We start from the raw sequence: 26,435 nt of genomic DNA, 5'->3' as shown, positions 1-26,435 counted from the left end.
AGTTGGGGGAAAGATCAAAAGCAACATGAGAAAATATTATTTTACTGAAAGAGTAGTAGATCCTTGGAACAAACTTCCTGCAGACGTGGTTGTTCAATCCACAGTAACTGAATTTAAACATGCCTGGGATAAACATATATCCACCCTAAGATAAAATACAGAAAATAGTATAAGGGCAGACTAGATGGATCCTGAGGTCTTTTTCTGCCATCAGTCTTCTATGTTTCTATGTTTACCCCATGTAATATTTTGAGTATAAATATTACACGGGGTAAAATCCAATATATATCCAATCTACATATATATCTACATATATATATATAAAATTATACATATTTTTGCTGATAATGAAAAGGAAGGGTTTGGGCTTATTTGCCTTCATCAGGTAGCCACACCCTTTTTACTGGGATTTGAACCGGGGGTCTATGCCTTGTAAGGTAGAGGTCTTAGCCATCACGCTACAGGCTCAACTCCTGTATCAGCTTTTACCAGGGAAAGATTATGTGTGATTTTTTGTCAAGTGGTCTGATAGTCTCATCAGACAGGCATACCCTTACTGGAGTTTGAACTTGGAGTTTGAACGTGATGGCGAAGACCTCTACCTTACAAGGCATATATGGTTGTTTTTCTGTCGAAGTAACCCTGATATCCCCAAATATGGGATGAACCAACTTCCTTTCCTCTTGTCTTTTGTCCCCATGTAGGGGCCATTTCCAAGGGAGATATTTTTTTTTAATAATCAACAAACTATAATTTACAAGGTTACATATTTTTGCTGATAAGTAAATTTGTAGCCTTCTGAATGCAAGGCAGGATATTAACCTCTAAGTCACAAGCTTGCCTCCGAATCAGCCTTTTACCAGGAAGACCTATATGGTTGTTTTTCTTTCGAAATCACCCTGGTATTCCAAAATATGGGGGGAAGCGACTTTGCTTTCCTTTTGCTTCTCGGTCCCACGCAGGGGCCATTCCAAGGCATATAAATTGTTTTATAGTCGACAAATTGTAATTTACATGATTACATATTTTTGCTGATAAGTGTATTTTTATTTATTTATTTATTTATTTATTTATTTATTATTTATTTATTTATTTATATTTATTTATTTATTAGATTTGTATGCCGCCTCTCTCCAAAGACTCAGGGTGGCTAACAACAATATAAAAAGACAATGTAAACAAATCTAATATTAAAAGACAATCTAAAAACAACCCCAATTTAAAGAACCACTCATACATACAAGCATACCATGTATAAATTCTATAAGCCTAGGGGGAAGGGAAATTTCAATTCCCCCATGCCTGATGACAGAGGTAGGTTTTAAGGAGTTTGCGAAAGGCAAGGAGGGTGGGGGCAACTCTGATATCTGGGGGGAGCTGGTTCCAGAGGGTCGGGGCCGCCACAGAGAAGGCTCTTCTCCTGGGTCCCACCAAACGACATTGCTTAGTTGACGGGACCCGGAGAAGGCCAACTCTGTGGGACCTAACCGGTCGCTGGGATTCGTGCGGCAGAAGGTGGTCCCGGAGATATTCTGGTCCGATGCCATGAAGGGCTTTATAAAGTGTAAAGGAAGGGACCAAGATATATATCTATTTTGACCTTGTTATGGTCTCATCAGCCATATATATAGCTCTTCCCTGGTAGAAGCTAATTTGGAGGTGAGCCTGTAGCACAGAGATTAATATCCTGCCTTGCATGCAGTACACTATTTCGAGTTTATTATACTCTCATCAGCTATCCGCACTCTTACTGGGACAGATACATATGTATGACAAATCTGCTTTCTCATAATTTAAACATTATGTTCTTTATCAAGTCTTCTGGAACAAGTTCAAACATTTCAGCCATGCCTTGTATAGAACAAGTCTTCTGATATATGAAGGCCCCAAATAGGTACCATCATTCTAGATGATGTCATTGTTTTTATCACAGAGTTTCTCTCTAATAATGCATCCATTTTTGTAGGATTTTGGCTCAGAATTACCAACATATTTTGGCTCTGGCATTTGCCGTAAAAGAAATAAATGAAAACCCTCACATCTTACCAAACATCACTCTGGGGTTCCAGATCTATAACAGTCACTTGAGTGCAAGCTCAACGTATCTTGCCTCAATGGAACTTCTCTCTACCTGGAAGAAGTTTATTCCAAATTACAAGTGTGATAGTAGAAGCAATGTAGCTGCAGTCATTGGAGGACCCGACTCAAATGTCTGCCGCCATATGACCACCATTCTAGGTATCTACAAGTTTCCACAAGTAAGTACTTTCTAGGTTCTGCTGGGTTTTCTTGGACTTTATTTCCTCAGTAATAATATTTAACTACTTAATTTTAACTGTTCATGATTCACTTTCTCCTTTTTCTGTCTTGTTGATTATTCATTGCCATTTATACATTATTATATTTTGGCAGTTCCATTGGGTTCTGTTGTTTGTTTGTTCTGTTGTAAATTTGGATTTCTATTTTAAAAAGAAACAGTACCTATGTTCATTTTTGAAGTAAATTTATTCGAATACATTAGACAAAGAAGCAGGATATATGTTCCTGGAATTCATTAAGAACATAATTAATAAACTTTGTTTTGACACAAGCTTGCCATCTGGAGTTTAAATATGAAGTGGACATTTGTCTTGATTTGAATACAAGGAATGATCTAAAAGAGTAGGATAGTTTAGAAAGCATAGTATAGTTCTACCTATGATCCAGTAAAGCAGTATTTTGCAAGCAGGATTATTTTAGGGGAGAGGGGGAGAGAGAGAGAAAGAGAAAGAGGAGAGGATTGCAATTGACTTTTTTCAAATAGTCTCCAAATAAATGATAATTTCTCCTCTCTCATAGTACACTTCTGACAGAGGAGAATTGCAATTGACTTTTTTCAAATAGTCTCCAAATAAATGATAATTTCTCCTCTCTCATAGTACACTTCTGACAATCACATTTTAAAAACTATAGTTAATGCCATTTTCCCAGTATTGTAATCAGGCTCTTAAATTCTTGGTCTTCTATACTAGAACTATACTAGAAGTTTATACATCATTGACCCTTGACTCCTGTCAGAATAGCACATATAAATCCAATTTATTCAGTCAAATGGTTTAGATACAATCAATACAAGATGATTTTAATGGTGTTCTAACAATAAAATCATTCCCTTCTCTGTGTAAGATTTTTGGTGAAATTGATACCATCACTGAATAAAAATTGAGAGTTTCCAAAATTAGGGGGACTGAATTGATTTATAGGAACAAATTTCAAGCTTAAAATTCAGAGAGAGAGAGAGAGAGAGAGAGAGAGAGAGAGAGAGAGACTATTATTTTCATGTTAGTATGATTTGTTTTTCTATTTTCAGTTTTATTTCCCCATACATCTTGGATTGCATCAGATATGTAATAAACACACGGATACAAGAGCTGGATTTTATGGGTCACTTTATTTAACTAATTATTTAACTGTTTAACTAATTACTTAACTAATTAACAAGGACATGCAGAGGCCATTAAAATGGGGTGGAAACTTCCTGGGCAACTATGGGCATAGCTCCTTGCTGAGCAAGGAGAGGGTGTCACTACCCTCATCTTGCTCTCTGCCATGCCACATGGTGTGTGGGGGTGCTCACCCCCCCCACATCACCCACTCCATCACTCAGGCCAGGTGGGCCCAGAGCTTCTGGCGATGGGGCAGCCCATCACCTTCCAAAGGATGCTCTAAAGGAGAGCACGCAATTGCTACTGCTAACCCATTTCTGCCCCTTATTTTGGCCCACTGACTTCCCCCTTAGCCTGCACCAGCTCATGCAGGCACCTCTGCAGGTCTGTGAGAAATATGTCATTGCCATCATCTGAAAGATGAACTCCATCATCTCTGTAGAGACCCTGTTTGCTTATCCGAATTTCAGGATGTTGAATGACTCTCCCATCTAAATCCTGGATTATCTTGCCCAATGCCTTGTTGGCCCTCTTCCTAGCTTTGTTCAGTGTATTGGGATTCGCCACCTGTTGCCACACATTCCTCAGAAAGATTTCCGACCACAACACATAAGTGTCGGGCCAGCGCCCTTTAATGACCCACCAGTCTTCAAATGTTTGACAAATCAAGGCCAAGCCCTTTAACACACCAAGGTTGTTGCCCCCCGAAGTGCAACACCAGCCACCTGGGTGCCACTTTTCCATGGCTGTTTCCAAACAGCAATGGGAGAAGTCCATCCCATCCCTCTTCGTCCAAGCCAAACCACCTTGGCCCAATGATTCAGTGCCAGCTGTGTCCCCTTTGATGACCTTGCAGCTCTCATTTTGGCCCAGAACACCATGCTGTGGTCGCAAATCAACACTGTGGGATTCGGCCATCAGCAGCTATCTAGAAAGATAGAACAAGGCAGTGTTAGTCCCAAACAGCTGTGATGTCACCTTACTTGGGTACGTAGATGTATGTCCTGAAAGCATCTGAACTCCACCTGCCAATAGACTATATCTGTTCAGCTGAAATGCCGAAAGCTGCTACTGCAGTTTCAGCCCTTATCCTGAAAGAGTGGGTCATGTAGTGGTGAGATTCCCTCAAATTTCACGAAGTGCTCTCCAAGCCACTGCCCCAAACTGGTATTTCGTAAGAGGTGAGCCATCCTGATGACTAAACAGATAGCCATAGCCATCCTCCTGCATTCACTAAAGGTAGCCAATGCTGTTACTGGGCAGACTCTAGTGTCTGAGGCAGGGGCAAGGCTGACCGTAATGCTCCTGCCACTCTGATCTGTCTTGGACCTCCTAAGGTGAAGGGTGACTCCCTCACTTCTGAATAACAGGTCCCCTGTCTACAGCAGGCACTGTGATCTGTCCCAGTGTGATGTGGCAAGGACTTCACTGACATGAAAAACGCCAAAAATAAGGTTGTAGCCACCATGTGAAAGAGCCATGTAGGACGAGGTGCAGAGTCTCCTCCATTGGCTGCTGATATCAATGAGCTGGTGGATGGACAATGGTTTCCTGAAATTGCCCCATCCTTGGGAACCTTCCATGTTGCAACCCTCCAGTATTCTCCTACCTCTAAAGTCTCCTGAGCTGTCACTAAAATCACCTGCCTTGGCAATGAATGCCAAGCCCTCTTATGGTTCTCACAGCCAACCTCTGTTGCAGGCTCACCATGCAATATTCTAGAAGATGGTTGACCGGGATGGGCCAGAGTTGCTCATAACCCTTTTCCTATCTAAATGCCCCAAACCCCTTACCTGCTTTTTGGTATGCCATCCATTTGCTGGGGGTGACTGACATACTCACAGCCTTGTTTACCTCAGTCCTCCAAAGCTCCATAAATGCTGTGGCATTTCCACTGGAACCTGGCCAACTGTCCATGAGACAGAGCATCAGCCATGCCATTCTCCACACTGGGGACATGGCACACCAAAAATGGTACATTGAGAGCAAGGCACCTGCTAACAATATAGTAGACCAAGCACATTCTTGGATGATAGTGTATTGGCTACATGGACAACCATCTGTTTGTCGCCACAAAACTGGACCATTCTATCTTCAAATTCCTCCCCCAAATCTCAACTGTGGCTACTATGGGGAAGAACTCAAGAAAAGTAGGATCTCTCCTGATGTCACTGGCCATCCATTCCTGTGACCATGGAGAGTGGCACCAATTATCTCCCAACACTATGCCCAAGCCACATGCCCCGTGGCATCAAATTTTACCTGAAGTTTGACTTCTAGCAGGTGTTCCTGTCTCCAAAATGACACCCCGTTATATCAGGACAAAAATTCCAAACAAGTTGTCAGGTCATTCCTGGGACCCACCTCCAGGTGTACCATGTGGTGTGGTTTGGTCAACCCCTTCATGACCATGTATAAATTCTATGAGAAGGCATGGCCCAAAGCCACCATCCTGCATCCAAAGTTCAGCAATCCCGCTATCTCCTGTACCTGCTTCAAAGTCACCTTCTTGTTCCCCAATGCTTCCATAATCTTCATACACAGATTTCCCAGCTTCTCATCTGGGAGCCAGCAAGTTTGCCTGATCAAATTGAGCTCAATACCTAGGAATGTGATTCCCATGGCAGGTCCTCCTGTCTTTTCAGACACCAGGGGCACCCCCAGCTCAGAACACAGGGCTTCAAAAGCTAACATCAGTGCCCTGCCCTGATCCCTATTGGCTGGTCCCGCCACCAGAAAGTCATCCAGGTAGTGAACTATTGCACTAGCATCTGTCCGCTGCCTGAGCGCCTAATCCAAAAAGGAGCTGAAACACTCAAACAGTGCGCACAACAATGAGTAACTCATGGGTAGTGTTCTGTCAATGTAGAACCCCCCATTGAAATAAAAACCCAATAGGTCAAAATCATCGGCGTGGATCAGTAAAAGCCTGATGGCTGATTTAATATCACACTTGCCCATCAGGGCTTCTTTCCCACAGGCCCAAACCATACGTACAGCCGAATTGAATGACATGTATTTCACTGAACAAAGAGCCTCAGGGTTAAAGTCATTCACCAACTCTCCTGGAGGAAAGGACAAATGGGGAATAAGATGGAATTCACTTTTGGTATTTTTGGGGACTAATCCCAGGGAAGATACTCTGAGCATGCTGATGGGCAGTGACACAAAGGGACCTGTGCACTCCCCGCCTGAAATACCTGGCTAACCATTGATGCTGGTGGGCAGTCTGGTTGCCCTCTTTGTTGTGGTGCTGAGTACTCACCCCCATTATGCACATCTCCAGTGGAGCGGCTTTTTGTTGTGTGACCTGGTTTTGTTGCTGACCAGGGACTGGGGCCCTCCAAAGATACTGTTGCTGTTGTGAGCCACCCCGAGTCTGCGGAGAGGGGTGGCATACAAATCTAATAAATAAATACTGTAGGCTGGGTCATAGGTTGCGTAGGTGGATGCTCTGGCAGGCATACATAAACACTTTTTCAAATGAGCATCCATGGAATCAAGGTGATCTAAAATCATAGAAATCGAATGGGAGGGTATGCCTAGCTCCCACCTCCTAGTGCCTTTCCCCATGCCCTCCTTTTGCATGCCCTCAACCTGCCAGCTTCTATGGGACAGAACTATTGACCGCTCAGGGTGAGAGGCAGGATCCTTTCCTCTTGGAGAGGGCTGCCTTTTCCCAGGAACTATGTTACAAAATGACCTATAGAATGCTGGTGAGACCACATTTGGAATACTGTGTTCAGTTCTGGAGACCTCATCTACAAAAAGATATTGACAAAATTGAACGGGTCCAAAGACGGGCTACAAGAATGGTGGAAGGTCTTAAGCATAAAACGTATCAGGAAAGACTTAATGAACTCAATCTGTGTAGTCTGGAGGACAGAAGGAAAAGGGGGGACATGATCGAAACATTTAAATATATTAAAGGGTTAAATAAGGTTCAGGAGGGAAGTGTTTTTAATAGGAAAGTGAACACAAGAACAAGGGGACACAATCTGAAGTTAGTTGGGGGAAAGATCAAAAGCAACATGAGAAAATATTATTTTACTGAAAGAGTAGTAGATCCTTGGAACAAACTTCCAGCAGACGTGGTAGATAAATCCACAGTAACTGAATTTAAACATGCCTGGGATAAACATATATCCATCCTAAGATAAAATACAGAAAATAGTATAAGGGCAGACTAGGTCTTTTTCTGCCGTCAGACTTCTATGTTTCTATGTTTCTATGACCTTAGTATAATGGTAAAATGCACTTAAGCTTCTTATGTAAGGCGGAACACTAGCCTGAATAAATGCACCTTCCAGGCTTCTGTATTTTTAAAAAATCTGGTAAAATAACCGCTGTACAGAAAGTACCCCTTTGTTATTCCTACTATAGACGCTAATGACCACTCAATCCCTTAATAGAAATTGAGCCAGTGATCCTACATTGCCTCCCCCCCCATTGCCTAGCTTTCCTGCGGTGCCGTGCTGTACTCCCCCAACTAGGGAAGACCCTGTCCAGGGCTTCCCCCCTCTCCAGTTGTTGTCCCAGGTATACACATGCACACAGACACATGCACACATATTAATGTATTTTGCAAACCTGATCTCCTTTTCAAATCTCATTTAGGTCATGTATGGGTCTTCTCCAGTGATGGATAACAAACACGAAGAAGTTTTTGTTCAACAGATGTTTCCAAACTGGATCCATCAATACAATGGAATTCTCCACTTACTTCTATATTTCAAGTGGATGTGGATAGGGGTGCTTTATGTCGAAGATGAGAATGGGGAAAGGCTTGTGCAGAAAGTCCTTCCCTTTTTTTCTCAGAGTGGCATTTGCTTTGATTTCATTCAAAACCTACCCAAACACAGCTTTTCTAGTAACACCTTTAATCTTGTAGAAAAGGCGGTTGAAACCTATAAGATAACTGAGCGAAGCAGTTACAATGTCTTATTCACACATGGAGAACTACAGACAATGCTAGTCCTCAGAGTACTTGTTGCACTTTCAGAATATGACAGGTCAGAAATTAAGGCTGAGAGTAAAGTTTGGATCATGACAGCTCAGATGGACTTCACATCCCTCCCTTTTCAGAGGAATACAGACATAGCCTTCCTTCATGGTGCCCTCACTTTGGCAATTCACTCTAAGGAGATATCAGGCTTCAAAGAATTTCTTCAGACCAGAAAACCTAGCTCGGAAAAAGAAGATGGCTTTCTCCCGCTATTTTGGGAAAGTGTATTTGGATGTTCCTTGCCTAACCGAAGCTCAAGTAATAGATCTGAGAGGACCTGCACTGGTGAAGAGAAACTGAACACTCTCTCTGAATCTGTTTTTGAGATGAGGATGTCTACTCATAGCTATAGTATCCACAATGCCATCCATACTGTGGCACATGCCCTGCACTTAATACATGTGATGAATTCCAAACAACACACGTTGTTAAAAGAGCAAAAGCTTCTCATTCAACATTCATGGCAGGTAAAATCAAAGGGAAAATATGTATATGTAATGGGCATGCATAAATACACCTTTGTGCCTACCGTTCCTATCCTAATGTCTTTTTATCTTTTCAATCTATACTTTATACGTATATTATGTTAAACAGACTAGAATACAATACTATATTTGTATGACAAACAAACAAACAAACAAACAAACAAATAAATAAATAAATCAGCAGTTCTCAACATGTGGGTTGTGATCCTGGCGGGATATAGCGAGAGAGAGAGAGAGAAAGAGAGGGGCAAAGAGAAAGAAAGCAAGAGAGAGAGAGAAAGTAAGCAAGAGAAAGATAAAGAGAGAGAGAAAGAGAAAGAAAGCAAGAGAGAGAGAGGAGAGGAAGAGAGAGAGAGAGAGAAATGAGAGATAAAAGGGGAGAAAAAAGAGAAATGAGAAGATGATTGAGGCAGAAAATGAGAGGAAAGAGAGAGAGAAAAAAGAGAGAGAGAAGTGACTCTTGATTTAAAGCATATGATAAAGAACCAAAGAATAAGAGAGAAAAATACCCCAGCCCTCACCTGTTTTTGGAAAGAATAAGAGAGAAAACCCCCCAGCCCTCACCTGTTTTTGGAAATGGTTCAAGAGTTTTTGTGATTAATCACTGTGTTTAAATTATGTTGGATTTGTAGCAATGCGAATAGATAATGCAAATCAGGTATTTACATTTTGAATCATAATTGTAGCAAAATTACAGTTTTGAAGTAGCCACCAAAATTATTTTTGGGATTGGGGTCACTGCAACTATATTGCGTGGTCACGGCATTAGAAGGGTTGAGAACCACTGAAATAAATAAACAAACAAGTTTGAGGAACACATTGGTCAGTGCCAGAACATGGGTGCCACCATGGTTTTTTAAAAAGAAATTATATACAGTATATATATATAATATGTTTTTTGCTGAATTTAGCAATTTGATCCTGCAGCTTCTGCACTATATATATATTTATAGTTGCAGTTGCCATCTTTTGGGGATTTGGGTTTTGTGTCTTTTTTTTTCATTATTGCACAAGCATGCACAAAGAATGCATGTGCCCATAAGGCACACCCACATGATGCATGAGGGAGCCAACCAATAGCAAGGTAAGTTGGAAGAATAGTTTATTATGTACTACTGTTTCAAAAGCCTTAGCAAAGTCTATGTAAATTGCATCTACAGCTTCACCTTGATCTAGACATGTAGTCCAGATATTTTTACTGTGCAAAAGTTGTAAATTACACATTTTTTTTCTAAAGCCAAACTGTTTGTTGAGTTATTTATAAGAGCTGAACAATGGATTGATTTATGATTGATTCTATAACTTTGTATGTAACACAACACAAAGAAATTGGTCTATACTTTTCAACTGAACTAGGGTCAACCTTTTTAAAGATAGCTGATGATCATAGATCAGGCAGAGAACTAGTTCGAAACAATACTTCAAAATTGCAGACAAAGGTTCAGCCAGGACAGCAGAAAGCTTTTTAAAGAAAAAAAAGCACATAATCCATCTGGACCTGTGGATAGTGATGACTTTAGATTACACAATATTAGTTCAACAATATCTACTGTAAATTTAATCTTCATCAATTTGCTACAACTGTTTGCGGTTCACTTTTGAATGAGGTACTGCAACCCTTGCTGTTCACAAAAACTAAACTAAAAATGTATTGAAAAGATTAGCCCAACCAACATTGTCATTACAATCAACTCTGTTTTGTCCTTTTAAGGGTGGAATCACTTGCACTTTTTAAGTTACAACAAAGTTATAAAAGGTTTGCATAGAACTTGAGTTTAATAGCTTTTCCTCCTGTTTACTGAAACAATTAGTACACTTGTGTTTAATTTATACTAAAACAACCCTATCACCATTCTCAGCATCTGTTTACCAGCTTTCCACCAAATGGTGTGTTTTATTGAATAAACAAGATTTCAAATCCTTCTTATATACCCTTAAAATTCTTATATTAGCAATAGCATTTGGGCTTATATACTGCTTCATGGTGCTTTTCAGACCTCTCTAAGCAGTTTACAGAGATTGCCCCCAACAATCTAGTTCCTCATTTTACCGACCTTGGAGGGATGAAGGCTGAGTCAACTTCAACCAGTCCACATCTAAGGATATGTGGACCAAAAATAATTACATAACATATCCAAATTAAATTTTTACTTCTTTATTGAATCACTTTAGGGAAAGGTAGTTTATTTTACATATATGAAGGCAAGTTGTTCCTATGAAAGATTCAGTTCAGCTGTTATACAATTGATACCCATTCATTGTTAATAGAATATTTGATCATTTCTGTTTGTACCTTGTAATTCCTGCACCTGTCTCCCTCCCTCCCTTCTTAAAATTAGCACACCCCTCTCACTTATTAAATAATTATCTGTAAGAATTTTCTCCCTTTATATCTTAGTTACTTCAGTTTCTAAGAAAAGTTTCATTTAACAACAGTGCTGGAGAAAAGATTTCCTTTGACCAAAATGGTGAAAGAATAGCTGCATTTGATATTATCAACTGGAGGACGTTTCCAAACCAATCTTTTCTTAGAGTCAAAATTGGAAAAATAGACCCACAATTGTCATCAAATACTTCATTCACTATTGATGAGAATAATATTGTATGGCCTAGCAGGTTCAATCAGGTATGGGTTAATGCATCTCTCCTAGGTTTCTAGATTTGTTCATCAAAGGAAAAAAAATTGGTTTGCTTAGAGCCAGTCCTAAGATTAAGGAGTGTGAGTTATGGTGTGGATGATGCTGTGATAGAAATTCCATTTCAAATTAAGTCTTATATATCTTAGACCCAAAAGTTATCTTATCTACATTAAATCTTTCTACTAGCTGTACATATGAAACCCATTGACATAAACATGCTTCTACCATCACATTTTCTTCTGCTGTTACTCCCTGTTTTCTTTCTCAAAATTCTAATAGATCAAAGTAAGTTAACTACTTACTAAGTTATTCACTTCTATCAAATGCTTTGTAGATGAGAGCTACAAAGGTATTTTAAAGTGTAGCCTAATTTTATATTCCTTCTTGTATTCTCAATAAATCTAACAAACTTATTTTTAATATTTACGTTGACCTTAGCTTTATCATACCATAGATATTTGTACCACCCAAATCTAAAATTATGCCCTTTCTCTTAAAAAAAAAAACATTTTATTGAATTAATTTAAAACAAAACAACATACAGTATACAAAATATGCATAAGTACAAGACCAACATATGAAAAAATATACACTAACATAAACAAATATAACCTAGCCTAAACAAAAAACAGAAAATAAAAACCCAGAAAGAATAAAATAGTTTGTATGTGTATGCTACAGCTTTATGTATTGCTATCATAAGTCTTCTATGTTCGAGAGAGAGGTGGGGCCAATGGCCGCAGTGACATGGATTTCCCCCAATTCTCCAAATCCCTGTTGCCTGGGGGTTCAGGTTCCTTTTGGAACCAGGCCAGATCCTCCCTGAACATGGGGTCACTGGCAGGAGTCTGGTTTGGGTCAGCATACCTCCAAGAGAAACTGTTTTGATCTCCATCAGTGGTGGTGTGAACAGAGAAGCCATCATGCCTTAGTCGACAAAGCTGCAGTGCCGACACCACAACGGAAGGATTTTTAAGAAGCCTGGTAACACCTGGAACGTTTAGTGCTGGAGAGAGGGAGGAGAACCTAAAACTGTGCTGGTGAGTGTTGCTGCCGAAGGAGACATGAGACTTTCCCCCCTTTTCCACTTTGATTTCATTTGGGAAAATTTGTTTGCCAAAAATAGAGGAAGCAGCTGTTTGGCAGTGAGGTGACAGTGGAAAGCTTCTGGATAAGCAAAAAGCCCAATGTCTGCTTTTTAAAATACAAAGGCATTGAAAATGGACTATTCGTTTATTGCTGAATTAATTGAAAAGATGTGATTGTTATACTTTAACTTGGTGAAGAAATTGAAGAAAATAACATCATGGAATAACTGTATAGAATTAATGTTAGACATCCACCTTTTGGCTGGAGGAATTACTGCAAGGGGAATTGCCCCCTATGTGATCTACACCTGATGGCCTTGGCTTAAGAACATTTATCTATAGTGATGGTGATATGGAAGGAATCTGTTTCTTTTGCATGGAATGGAAAACAGTTGGTGTTGGTGACAAAAGAACTCTTTTTTAAAGAATTGAACTACCTGCAATGGAGATTTAGGAAGACAGAAATGGAAAATATCACATAAGAATTTAATGACTATAATACATACAAGGAAATTACATTTGGACATGGGAAAGGCTTTAAAAGGACAATGCGGCCAGGTGGAAGAAGATTTGGATAATGATGAAGATAGAAAAGATGAGTTGGACAATTATAAAAGGATAATTGTGGGCTTTTTGAAGATTTGATGAAGATTTAAATTATTCTCTTATTGATTTGGGCTTTTTACTATCTGAAAGAAAGGAAAGGGAAAGGAAGTAGAAGAAAAGTGAAGTAATAGTAATGCTGGGAAATAATAGTTCAGACAATGTTAACTGATTTACAAATTTTAAATAGGCCTAAGCATTTTTTTAAAAAGGTTTGAAAAAAATATTATTTAAGTAAAATTACATGCACATTACAAACAATGGATTTATTGAATTTATTGATGACAATGAAATATTTTTTTTTAAATTGTTTTATTATTAAAATGAAAACATTTACATCATATAATACAACATAAGATACAATTCGAAACATAAGGACAAACAGTACAGAAAAACAAAAGAAAAAAAAGAAAAACAAAAGAAAAACCTATAGACAAAACGAGTAAAAGTGTCGGCGAGTAAACGGGGGAGTTGTATTGAGAACGAAAATTGGGTCAAATTGTATATGCTCATTACCATGTTTCGAGGATTGTATCAGAAGGGTTCAATGCCAGAGTTGAAATAAACACATTGCGGAGAAGTTAACAGATAATAATAAATCTACATATCTAAATATATATAACATCTCGTGTTATTTTATGAGATAATAAAGTGGTTTATACCAGATTTGTGACAGTTCGAAGTGTAGTCAAAAATCACAATCTTATAGCCTATTGTTCACGCTTTTGCTTCCTAGCCAGTTATAGAAAGGGTCCCAACACTCGTTGAACGTAGCCGAGGATTCATTTCTAACTTGTGAAGTCAATTTTGACATTTCTGCACAGTATAATATTTTTTTAATTATTACTTCATTTGGGGGTACTTCTTCATTCTTCCACCACTGCGCATATGAAAGTCTAGCTGCGGTTACTAAATGAATGATTAGGTGTACTTGGGATTTCGATAGATTTTGTCTGATTATGCCCAATAAAAAGCATTCAGGAGTTTTGTCAAGTGTTAAATTTAACATTTCATCGATCCAAATTACGATCTTATTCCAAAATAAATTTGCTTTGGTACATTGCCACCATAAGTGGAAGTAGGTGCCCAATTCTCGTTGGCATTTCCAGCAATTTGGAGAGAGTTTGTTGTTTGATTTAGTTAGCTTGATTGGGGTAATATGCCATCGATAATACATTTTGATCAAGTTTTCTTTATAGGAAGTGGCGATAGTCAATTTATAATTCCTAGTCCAGAGTGTTTGCCACTCCTCCTCTTTAATTTCGTTTTTGAGGTCCAGGTTCCATTTCTTAACGTTAATTTTTATATTAAAGTTGTCCAAATCATTGTAAGTTAAGTAACAATAGAAATTTTTAATTAGCTTTTCTTGAGGGCCTATACATAGCTTGTCTAGAAGGGCATTTTTCCTTATCCCAGATATTTTTTTGTCTTTGTTATATTTAGATTGGATCTGGAGGTATTCCCACCATTCCACTTTTTGACCCAAATTTTCTAGTTCTAGCCTAGTTTTAATTGTTCCATTTGAGTTTAGAATGTCATTATATCTTATTATATTGTTTCTTTTATATAAATTTGGATGTACGTAGGCTTCTAACGGGGCGTACCACATGGGGGTTCCTTTATATAATTTAATTTTAATTTTTTTCCAAGTGTTGATTAGTGATTTCCTTATCAAATGATTAGAGAAATATTTATGGGTTGTCGGTTTTTCGTCCCAGAGATAATAGTGCCACCCTAAATGGAGATCGTGGCCTTCTAAGCTAAGAAGTCTAGTATTAGTTAGACTCATCCACTCTCTTGTCCATGCCAAGGAAGCGGCAATATAGTAATCCTTCCAGATTGGAAGAGCCAGTCCTCCCTCTTCTTTCTTACCTTGTAAATATTTCAGTCGAATTCGGGGGCGTTTGTTTTGCCAAATGAAATTGTTAGTTACTTTAGTCAGATTATTAAAAAAAACCTGTTTTAATTGTATGAGTATTGTTTGAAATAAAAACAGAATTTTGGGTAATATATTCAGTTTGATGGCTGCAATCCTCCCAAGTAGGGAAAGTTGTAAGTTCCTCCATTTTGACAGGTCTGCTTGTACTTGGTCTATTAGAGTATCATAGTTGTTTGATTTTAAGCTAGACACTCTGTTTGTCAAATTGATGCCGAGGTATTTAATTTTTGTAGTTATTTGAATGTCCAATTTAGCTGATAATATATCTTTCTGTGATTGTCGCATATTTTTGGTTAGAATTTGGGTTTTGGTTTTATTTATTTTGAGGCCTGCCACTGCACCATAATCTTCCAGGACTTCTAATAATTTGGGACCTGAGTCTAAAGGATCTTCTAAAATGAATACCAGGTCGTCTGCAAAAGCTTGGAGTTTATAGGTTTCTTTCTTGCAATTTAATCCCCTTATATCTTCCTTGTCTCTAATAATTCTCGTTAGTACTTCAAGGGTTAAGATAAATAATAAAGGGGAGAGTGGGCATCCTTGTCTTGTACCCTTGTAAAGAGAGATTTTTGGATGACAATGAAATATTGAGGCACAATAATAATGAAATAAAGGGAATGGAAAGAGATAGATATGATGAGATTGAGTACACACTGAGTAGGGGATGATTACACTGTGTATACAGTGATGATTACACTGGGTTTGCAGTGAAAGATTATTAGTGTAGACCGTAGGGCATTATAATGTAATAGTGTGAGAATAGTTTGAATGAGTGATAAATTGGGAACTACTATGGTAAAGAAACAAAAACCTATATTGATATTACATTTTTACTATAAATTAAATGCTATGATTGTAAACTGATTATGTTAAAATCCTACATGAAGATTATAAATAATGAATTTATTGATGATCATGAAAAAACTATGGCACAATAATAATGAAATAAAATGAGTAGTAAAAGATAAATATCATGAGATTGAGTACACACTGAAAATATAAATAGATTAGGGGAGATGATTACACTGCATTTGCAGTGATGATGTTGCTGAATTTGCAGCGAAAGATTATTAATGTAGGGCATTATAATGTAACAGTGTGAGAATAGATTGAATGATGGATAAACTGAGATGGTAAAGATTTTTTTACACTTTTAAATTAAATTATGTGATTGTAAGTTTATTATGCTATGAATATGTGATAATATAAATCTAAGTTGATTGATGTCTAATGAACTGTTATGGCTTGGCCTTCACTTTCTGGTAATGCTATAGTTATGAGAATACTCAGTAAGATTTAGTAGATATGAATGGATGCTAAATGTTTAGAAATAAGTAATTTTCTTTTTTCTTTTTTTATGTCAATGGGGTTTTTTTTTGTTAAAAGGGGCAATTAAACTAGGATAAGGACTTAGAGATGTATATGAACAAATAAGGATATATGAAAATTAGTACTGTTAGAGATCTCTTTGGCCCATTTTGTACTAGAGTAGTAAAAGTAGTTGATTAGATGTATTAGCTCAGTGATTTTATTTATTTATTTATTATTTATTTGTTGTGGTTCAGTCTGGGACCCCTCCGGGAATGGCTGACCTTCTGTCGGTTTCCAGCTCAGAGGGAGAGGCTGAGGAACAGGAGGTGCAGACTGACGAGGAAGAGGAATCCCAGGCTGAAGAAGAAGGACAGCCAGAGTACCACCAGGGGGAGCTCTCCCCAGCAAGCAGCCTGGATTCCTTAGGGGAAAATGCTCAAGACATCATAGATATGCGACAAAGGAGAGCTAATCAGAGACGGACTCAATTGGCTAAGTATTTCCAGCATTAGAGGTCACAGCTGGGTTTGGGTGTGGTGCTCTTGGGAAAGGATAAAAGGCGGACCCACCCTTCCTGGCTTGTGGAGTTTTATCTTGGAGATTCGTGAGACCTGTCTGTGAACTTTGGTGGCTTACAATCCTGGTTTGTACCTTGGACTATTGAAACCTTGGGGGGGGGGTGCCAGCAAGAAGCTTGTGGTATTGACTGGACATCAGGACCCTGCTGTAACGTATTATAGCCTGTCTGTTGTGAAGACAGGTTTTCCTTTGTGCTTATTTTTTCCAGCTATAAAATACTTTTGGCTTTTACCAGAGTGTCTGGCTGTTTTTTCAGTTGGTGTTGAGGTCTGGGAAAACCCAGACAGAACATTTATTATTTAGATTTGTATGCCGCCCCTCTCCGTGAACTCGGGGCGGCTCACAACAAAGCATAAACAGATCGTACAAATCCAAATAGATTCAAATAAATTTAAATATTTAAAAAAGTTTTAAAAAGAACCCCAATATGCTAACAAGCACACGCACAAACATACCAAACATAAATTGTACATGCCCGGGGGAGATGTTTCAGTTCCCCCATGCCTGACGGCAAAGGTGGGTTTTAAGAACTTTACGGAAGGCAGGGAGAGTAGGGGCAGTTCTAATCTCCGGGGGGAGTTGGTTCCAGAGAGTCGGGGCCGCCACAGAGAAGGCTCTTCCCCTGGGGCCCACCAACCGACATTGTTTAGTTGACGGGACCCGGAGAAGGCCCACTCTGTGGGACCTAATCGGTCGCTGGGATTTGTGCGGCAGGAGGCGGTCTCGGAGGTATTCTGGTCCAATGCCATGAAGGGCTTTAAAGGTCATAACCAACACTTTGAATTGTGACTGGAAATTGATCGGTAACCAATGCAGACTGCGGAGTGATGGCGAAACATGGGCATACCTAGGTAAGCCCATGACTGCTCTCGCAGCTGCATTCTGCACGATCTGAAGTTTCCGAACACTTTTCAAAGGTAGCCCCATGTAGAGAGCGTTACAGTAGTCGAACCTCGAGGTGATGAGGGCATGAGTGACTGTGAGCAATGAGTCCCGGTCCAGATAGGGCCGCAACTGGTGCACCAGGCGAACCTGGGCAAACGCCCCCCTCGCGACAGCTGAAAGGTGGTTTTCTAATGTGAGCTGTGGATCGAGGAGGATGCCCAAGTTGCGGACCCTCTCCGAGGGGGTCAATAGTTCCCCCCCCAGGGTGATGGACGGACAGATGGAATTGTCCTTGGGAGGCAGGACCCACAGCCACTCCGTCTTATCCGGGTTGAGTTTGAGTCTGTTGACACCCATCCAGGCCCCAACAGCCTCCAGACACTGGCACATAACTTCCACTGCTTCGTTGACTGGACATGGGGTGGAGATGTAAAGCTGGGTATCATCGGCATACTGATGATACCTCACCCCATGCCCTCGGATGATCTCACCCAGCGGTTTCATGTAGATGTTAAATAGCAGGGGGGAGAGGACCGACCCCTGAGGCACCCCACAAGGGAGAGACCTCAGAGTCGACCTCTGACCCCCCACTAACACCGACTGCGACCGGACGGAGAGGTAGGAGGAGAACCACTGAAGAACAGTGCCCCCCACTCCCAACCCCTCCAGCCGGTACAGAAGGATACCATGGTCGATGGTATCGAAAGCCGCTGAGAGGTCAAGGAGCACCAGGACAGAAGATAAACCCCTGTCCCGGGCCCGCCAGAGATCATCCATCAACGCGACCAAAGCAGTTTCCGTGCTGTAACCGGGTCTGAAGCCTGACTGCTGGGGACCTAGATAATCGGCTTCTTCCAAGGACCATTGGAGCTGGAGTGCCACCACCTTCTCAACAACCTTCCCCATAAAGGGAAGGTTGGAGACTGGGCGATAGTTATTAAGTACGGCTGGGTCCAGGGAGGGCTTCTTGAGGAGGGGGCGCACGAGCGCTTCATTATAGAGAGTTGGAAAAACTCCCCTCCCCAAGGAAGCGTTGGTAATCTCCTGGACCCAGCTCCGTGTCACCTCCCTGCTGGCCGAGACCAACCAGGAGGGACACAGATCCAGTAGACAGGTGGCGGAACTCACAGATCCAATGGCCTTGTCCACTTCATCAGGTGTCACCAGATCAAACTCTTCCCAGACAGGTGGACAAATACGTGCCCCAGTCACCTCGACTGACTCGTTGTCAGTCGACTCTGTTTCCCAATTGGAGTCGAGGTCGGCCTGGATCTGAGCGATTTTATCAGCGAAAAATGTGTTAAAATCCTCGGCACTACTCTGCAAGGGCTCCCCAATTCCCCCCTGATTAAGAAGGGAGCGGGTCACCCTAAACAGAGTGGCCGGGCGGGATTCCGCTGATGCAATCAAGGCGGCATGGTACGCGCATCTTGCCACCTTGAGCGCCACTTTGTAAGTCTTAATAAAAGCTCTTACAAGTGTTCGATCAGATTCAGACCTACTCTTCCTCCATCGCTTCTCTAGACGTCTCTTCTGGCGTTTCAACTCCCGGAGCTCCTCGTTGAACCATGGAGCTCTATGGGGTCTAGCGCCACGGAGAGGTCGCAAAGGCGCAATCCGGTCGAGAGCCTCCGCAGCAGCCGTATTCCAGGCCTCCGCAAGAGACTCCGCTGAACTGTGGACAAGTGCCTCGGGTATAACCCCAAGCGCCGTCTGAAAGCCCTCTGGGTCCATCAGGCGTCTGGGGCGGAACATCTTAATTGGTTCCGCCTCCCTGTGGGGAAGGATTGGAGCCAGGAAGTCAAGCCGTAGTAGAAAATGGTCTGACCATGACAAAGGCAATGCTTCTAAGCCCCTTAGTCTCAGACCATTACTCAATTGCTCGGAAAGGAATACCATGTCAGGTGCGTGCCCTCCCTCATGAGTCGGACCCCGTACTACTTGAGGCAGGTCCATGGCTGTCATGGTGGCCATGAACTCCTGTGCCAACCCAGAGGTTTCGCCGAGTGACGGCAGGTTGAATTCCCCCAAGACAATAAGTCTGGGGAACTCCACCGCCAACCCGGCTACCTCCTCGAGTAGCACAGGCAGGGCTTTTGACACGCAGCTGGGAGGCAGGTACGTGAGAAATAAGCCCACCTGAACCCCTAAGTCCAACTTCATCAAGAGTGACTCGCAACCCGCAATTTCCGGAGCAATGAGTCCACGTAGGCAAAGGCTCTCCCTGGCTATAATAGCCACTCCTCCCCCCCTTCCCTGGGGTCGAGGTTGATGCCATATCTGAAACCCGGCTGGGCAAATTTCAAAGAGAGGAACACCTCCCTCTGGGCCCAGCCAGGTTTCAGTAATACATGCCAGGTCGGCCTCCTCATCCAGGATCAAATCCCGGATGAGGAGAGCTTTATTTACCACCAACCTGGCATTAAGCAGCAGCAACCTGAGCCCAGGGCCAGAGTTACACTCATCACCAGTACCCAAGATTTTCAACCTTTTTTGAGCCACGGCACATTTTTTACATTTACAAAATCCTGGGCGCACCACTAACCAAAATGACACAAATTGACATTCTAACACAATACTTATTATACATATAGTTAATTATATAGTTTCTAAATGAATTTATACTCACTGTGAAAACTGGGTCTGTTTCGATCAACACAAAAGGGCAGGAATGGTAGAAAGACACACATGAAGTTCTTCCTCAGTCTTTCTCTGTTTTTAGTTTTTATTGTAGTCAAGCTTGAGAAGCTCAGCTCAAATGTTTGTTTGTTTGTTTGTTTGTTTGTTTGTTTGCTTGCTTGCTTGATTTTTATGCCGCCCTTCTCCTTAGACTCAGGGCGGCTTACAACCTGTTAGCAATAGCACTTTTTAACAGAGCCAGCATATTGCCCCCACAATCCAGGTCCTCATTTTACCCACCTCGGAAGGATGGAAGGCTGAGTCAACCTTGAGCCAGTGATGAGATTTGAACCATTGACCTGCAGATCTACAGTCAGCTTCAGTGGCCTGCAGTACTGCACTCTACCAGCTGTGCCACCTTAGCTAAATAAACCAAATAGATATCTGGTTGAAAACAGGAGCAATATTTGTTGGCCAGAATGTGGAAGTCCTTGGCAACAGATAACCAAAAACTGTCCAAAGGAAGATCAACAAACTTTAGCTTTAAACCATGATTAGAAATCGGAACCACAGGGATGAACCGATAGCAGGCCGCCTCTCATCCATACCCAGGAAGGTCCCTGCTTGGGCTGCCACGCACTTGTCATTGTGTGGCTGTGGTGAGTAGTTAAAACTGCTACTGAAATTAGATAATTTACAACTATGTTGCCACCGATTTAATTTAGCTGTAATTCATAAAATCATATACCAAAATGTCCTTCCTGTTAATGACTACTTCTCCTTCAACTGCAGCAATAAGCGAGCAGGTAATAGATTCAAATTAAATGTAAACCACTCTAAACTTGACTGCAGAAAATATGACTTCAGCAATGCACTACCTCACTCTGTGATGCCTGGAATGCACTACCTCACTCTGTGATTTCTTTCCCAAATCCCAAAAACGTTAACCTTAGATGATCTACGGTTGACTTCTCCCCGATTCTAAGAGGGGCATGCATAAGCACACTACTATTCTATTGTCCTTTTTTATCATTACTTTTACTTATGTTATGTTTATATAAACTAGTATCCTATACATGTTTGATAAATAAATAAAATAAATAAAATAAATAAAATAAATAAAATAAATAAAATAAATAAAATAAATAAAATAAATAAAATAAATAAAATAAATAAAATAAATAAAATAAATAAAATAAATAAAATAAATAAAATAAATAAAATAAATAAAATAAATAAAATAAATAAAATAAATAAAATAAATAAAATAAATAAAATAAATAAAATAAATAAAATAAAATAAATATAAAATAAATAAAATAAATATAAAATAAATAAAATAAATAAAATAAATAAAATAAATTCTTCCTTCTATCCAGACAAATAGCCAGCTACCACATATACATTCAAATTAGGTACGTCCATCCCTCCTCTTTCTTTTTTGTCTTGTAACACCTAATATTTTACTAGTCATTTTCCCCTGCAACATTAATTTTGATACATCTTCAGTGTTTAAATGATGTCTTTTTTTTTAACCTTTAGACGTGCCCTGTTTCAGTATGCAATGACAAGTGCTTTAAAGGATTTAGTAAGAGAAAAAAGGAAGAGCTGCCATTTTGCTGCTATGATTGCTTTCCTTGTCCAAAAGGGAAGATTTCAAATCAGGAGGGTGAGACGCCTCATATATTGATTGGTCAGAAATATTTATTGTGTAAGACTGAGATAGATACAGATACAAATATGAGAACCAATTTGATATAGTGGATAAGGCACCAGGCTAGAATCTACCATGTTTCCCTGAAAATAAGACTCTGTCTTATATTTTTTTGAACCCTCAAATAAGTGCTTGGCCTTATTGCCATGAACTGAAAAGCCTGTTTGAGCTTATTATCAGGGGTTGTCTTATTTTGGGGAAAACAGGGTAGGAGACAATGAGCTCTAGTCCCACCTTATGATATAAAATCAGCTAGGTAACTTTGACTCTGTGGTCTCTCTGAAGAAGGCAATGGCAAACCAATCTTCACTACTCCACCAAAAGTCAACACTGTTTTGAAAACTAAGTTTTGTTTTCTGGCTATTGACCACAAATATTGTCTCCCTTCCTCCCTCTCCTCTTTCTTTCACACACACAATATTGATAGATATATGTAGGGTGCAAAGCTGACCTTGCATTTTAACAGTTGTTCAGATAAATCATAATGGTAGCATCTGCAGATGAAGATATAGTCCTATATAATCTCTGATATGCATGGTATTATTTTGCGAATATTGTTAAAACTACAATATCTTTGTCATTGTCTTTTTCATAAAAGTATAAGAAATCAGGTTATACATATAACATGAGTAAAGTGCATTACAGTGCAGAACAAAATACCAAGAATGTCCTTAAAAATCATATTTTCTCCCTCCCCTGGCCTTTCAGATACATGAGAGTGGTTTATACCAAGGGGTTACTAAACATTCCAATTTGTAAAGCAATACTTCCCTGCCAAAAAACATAATACTGTGACAGAAAAGATTAAATTTGTCTCTTAAATGCATTTTAATTGATTTTTTAAGACTTTGGCAATATTACATATTGATACTAGACATGTACTCTCTTTCAGACATGGATTATTGCATTCAGTGCCCAGAAGGACAATTTCCGAATCATGGACAGGATGGATGTCTTCTGAAAGAAATTATCTATTTGTCACATAGAGAATCTTTAGGGATTAGTTTGACCATTCTTGCAGTATCATTTTTTTTAATCACGGCATCAGTGCTTGGAATTTTCATAAAGCACCAAGATACTCCCATTGTCAAAGCCAACAACAGGAATCTCACTTATATTCTCCTTGTTTCTCTCCTGCTTTCATTCCTTTGTGCTTTACTGTTCATTGGCCAGCCAGATAAGGTGGTGTGTCTTATTCGACAAAGTGCTTTTGGCATTATCTTTACAATAGCTGTGTCATGTGTCTTGGCTAAAACTGTAATTGTTGTTCTTGCTTTTAAAGCCACCAAGCCAAATTCCAATATGAGGAAGTGGGTGGGAAAAACCCTGGGCAACGCCATTGTTTTTTTCTGCTCTTTTTTTCAAATAATTATTTGTATAACATGGTTGGCTGTTGCTCCTCCATTCCCATATCTTGACATGCATTCTTTACCTGAAGAAATTCTATTAGAATGTAACGAAGGCTCAAAATTCATGTTTTACTGTGTCCTCAGCTTTATGGGTTTCTTGGCTATAGTGAGCTTCATAGTAGCTTTTCTAGCCAGAGCACTGCCTGACACTTTTAATGAAGCCAAGTTTATCACTTTCAGCATGCTAATATTCTGTGCTGTTTGGTTGTCTTTTTTCCCAGCTTATTTAAGTACTAAAGGAAAATATACAGTGGCTGTAGAGATTTTCTCCATCCTGGCTGCCACTGGTGGCTTACTAAGTTGTATTTTTCTTCCAAAAATTTATATCATTATGGTGAAACCTGAATTAAATAATAGGGAATTGCTCAGAATAAAACACTAAAGACGTTTGATATTTATGGGATTCAGCTAACAAATTTAAAAACCATATAAATTCTAGACAATGAATGGAATAAACTATTATCAGCTTTTCTTTAAGCTTCAATGATTTCACAAGCTAGCTGCATTTTAAATTTATTTATTTATTTATTTTATTACTTAGATTTGTATGCCGCCCCTCTCCGAAGACTCGGGGCACAGAACACAGAATGAACACAGAATGGAATTCCTGACTAGCTTCATTTTTTTCAGTTCCCAGCCTTTTAGTATTTAGAGAGTAGGTATGCAATAGTGGGAAGATATAGTTGTACATCATTTCCTATGCAAGTCTTGATTTAAAGTCCCACATCAACAATCAGTGAAACATTTTGCCTCTGGAAGTTGTGAATACTCCAACATTGGAAATTTTTAAGAAGAGATTGAACAAGCTCTCTGACAACTGATAGGCACAAGTGAACCAGAAGCATTTCACCCGTGCCTTTTTACAGATAATACATAGCTACAATATATTGCAACTCATTACAAGTTGATATAGATAACTTGAATGATTAAAACTAGTTTGTACACTCCTTGTTGTCTTCTCCTTCCTAGTGTTTTCTCTTTACATAAAATATCTACTAAGTGAACTTTCTGAGTCCATTTGTTTACATAGTGATATTTCTTAAGTTCCTAATTTCTACACCTGTTGTCCAACCATTAATAAAACAAATCCCAAATTTGAAAATATTCTGTCTTCTTTTTCTTTTTTCTTTTATCTTCAGTGTTAATCTGTCCATTTCTGCACAGTCCAATATGCCTTCTTCTGTAGGCATTACCTCACTTTTCCAATGTTGTGTAAACACAATTCTTGCTATTGTCAAAAGATATAATATCAAATATATTTTCCCTTTATCATAGTTTTCTGCTGAACAAAACTAGTTCTGGCTTAAAATCTATATACTGTATTAACATTTTTTCTAACCACATAGGCATTTTTGCCCCTCCCCCTTTTATTTTACTTTTGGATATGTCCGCCACAAGTGATAATATGTGTCTGGTTTCTGATTATGTTTCCAACAGCTTCTTCTTAGTGTTATTCTTCAAAAACGTCACTCAGCCTTTATCACAGCCAACCCTTCTCAAAACTTACTAGAATCATATACAAGTATAATTCATAAGCTTCAACCAATTATAGTATATGATCAAAACTTTTCAGCTACCTCAAAACAAGAGATTATTATTAATACATGGGGACACTAGGACAGAGACTATAGGCACATTGGTGCACTTATGCATGCCCCTTACAGACCTCTTATGAGGTCGACGGTAGACAGTCTAAGGTTAAAGTTTGGGGGCTTTGGGGAAGAAACTACAGAGTCAGGTAATGTATTCCAGGCATTGACCATTGTTGCGGAAAGCATATTTTTTGCAACCAACTTTGGTTTACATTACATTTGTATCTATTGTGTGCTCATGTATCGCTGTGGCTGAAGCTGAACTAGTCATTGACAGGTAGGACAATGTAGCACATAATTTCATGTGGTACACTTAGATCAGATTGAAGGTGAAATAGTTCTAAATTGTCTAAGGCCAAAATTTGGAGTCCAGGGGCATAAGTTATTCCATTGAAAACAGAGGAGTGGAGACTCTTCTCGTGAAATATCTCTATATATTCTCAATTGTATTACTATATGATATGCAGTGTGGGTTTCAGACAGATGGGTTATTATTCTAGACTTGGTCTAGCACAATGATGGCGAACCTTTTTTGGCTCGGGTGCCAAAAGGGTGTGCTCACGAGAGATAGCATGTGTGCACATGCCCACAATGCAATGCCCCACTGTACTGCCCCTCCCACACATGTGCACAACCGCCCATGCTGCCCCCCACATATGCACAGGCCTCATTGAAGCCTATGGATTCCTGGCAAGCTCATTGGATCATTTTTCACCATCCCCAGGGTTCAGGAGGCTTTCCTGAAACTTGTGGAGAGCAAAAACGGCTAAAAAGATGGTTGAAAATCATCTGGCCAGTGCGCACGTGCACATTGGAGCTGACAAAGGGTAAAGTCTCATGTCCCCACAGATATGACTCATATGCAACATTTGGCACGCATGACATTGGTTCGAGACCACTGATCTAGTAAATGTTTTGTATCTTCTAATTAGCAGTTCAATATTACCAGAGAAGAAGCTATGCAAGACTAGGTTAACCACTTATTGCCTTTTTGGCAATGCTGTTGCAGTGGGCTCTGGAACTTAGATCAATAGAAATGAATATTCCTAGGACCTTGACAGAGTGAGGGTTATCTGTATGGTGAGCAAACCTATTTCATTCTTGAATTAATAGACCAGTGAAATGCAGTAGACCTAGTATAC

The 26,435-nt window shown here is 39.8% G+C and overlaps 1 protein-coding gene across 1 annotated transcript; it reads left to right on the top strand.

Moving 5' to 3' along the window:
• The first annotated feature begins 1,988 nt into the window (after nt 1-1,988).
• Nucleotides 1,989-24,083, top strand: LOC139154205 (vomeronasal type-2 receptor 26-like). Its single transcript, XM_070728636.1, has 5 exons — nt 1,989-2,258; nt 8,043-8,897; nt 11,314-11,541; nt 22,121-22,247; nt 23,185-24,083. The coding sequence occupies exons 1-5, from the start codon at nt 2,115-2,117 to the stop codon at nt 24,081-24,083; spliced, it is 2,253 nt and encodes a 750-aa protein (XP_070584737.1). The 5' UTR covers nt 1,989-2,114.
• Nucleotides 24,084-26,435: the final 2,352 nt, after the last annotated feature.

This window comes from Erythrolamprus reginae, chromosome Z, assembly GCF_031021105.1.
Source record: "Erythrolamprus reginae isolate rEryReg1 chromosome Z, rEryReg1.hap1, whole genome shotgun sequence".
Classification (NCBI taxonomy): domain Eukaryota; kingdom Metazoa; phylum Chordata; class Lepidosauria; order Squamata; family Dipsadidae; genus Erythrolamprus; species Erythrolamprus reginae.
The sequence above is the reverse complement of the archived record's forward strand: the minus strand, read 5'-3'. Positions and strand labels throughout refer to the sequence as shown.

Coding starts and splice junctions, on each gene's coding strand:
- LOC139154205 (XM_070728636.1), top strand. CDS start 2,115: ATGGAACTTCTCTCTACCTGGAAGAAGTTTATTCCAAATTACAAGTGT. Junction 8,898..11,313: donor TCATTCAACATTCATGGCAG/GTAAAATCAAAG, acceptor TTTATATCTTAG/TTACTTCAGTTTCTAAGAAA. Junction 11,542..22,120: donor GGCCTAGCAGGTTCAATCAG/GTATGGGTTAAT, acceptor TTTAACCTTTAG/ACGTGCCCTGTTTCAGTATG.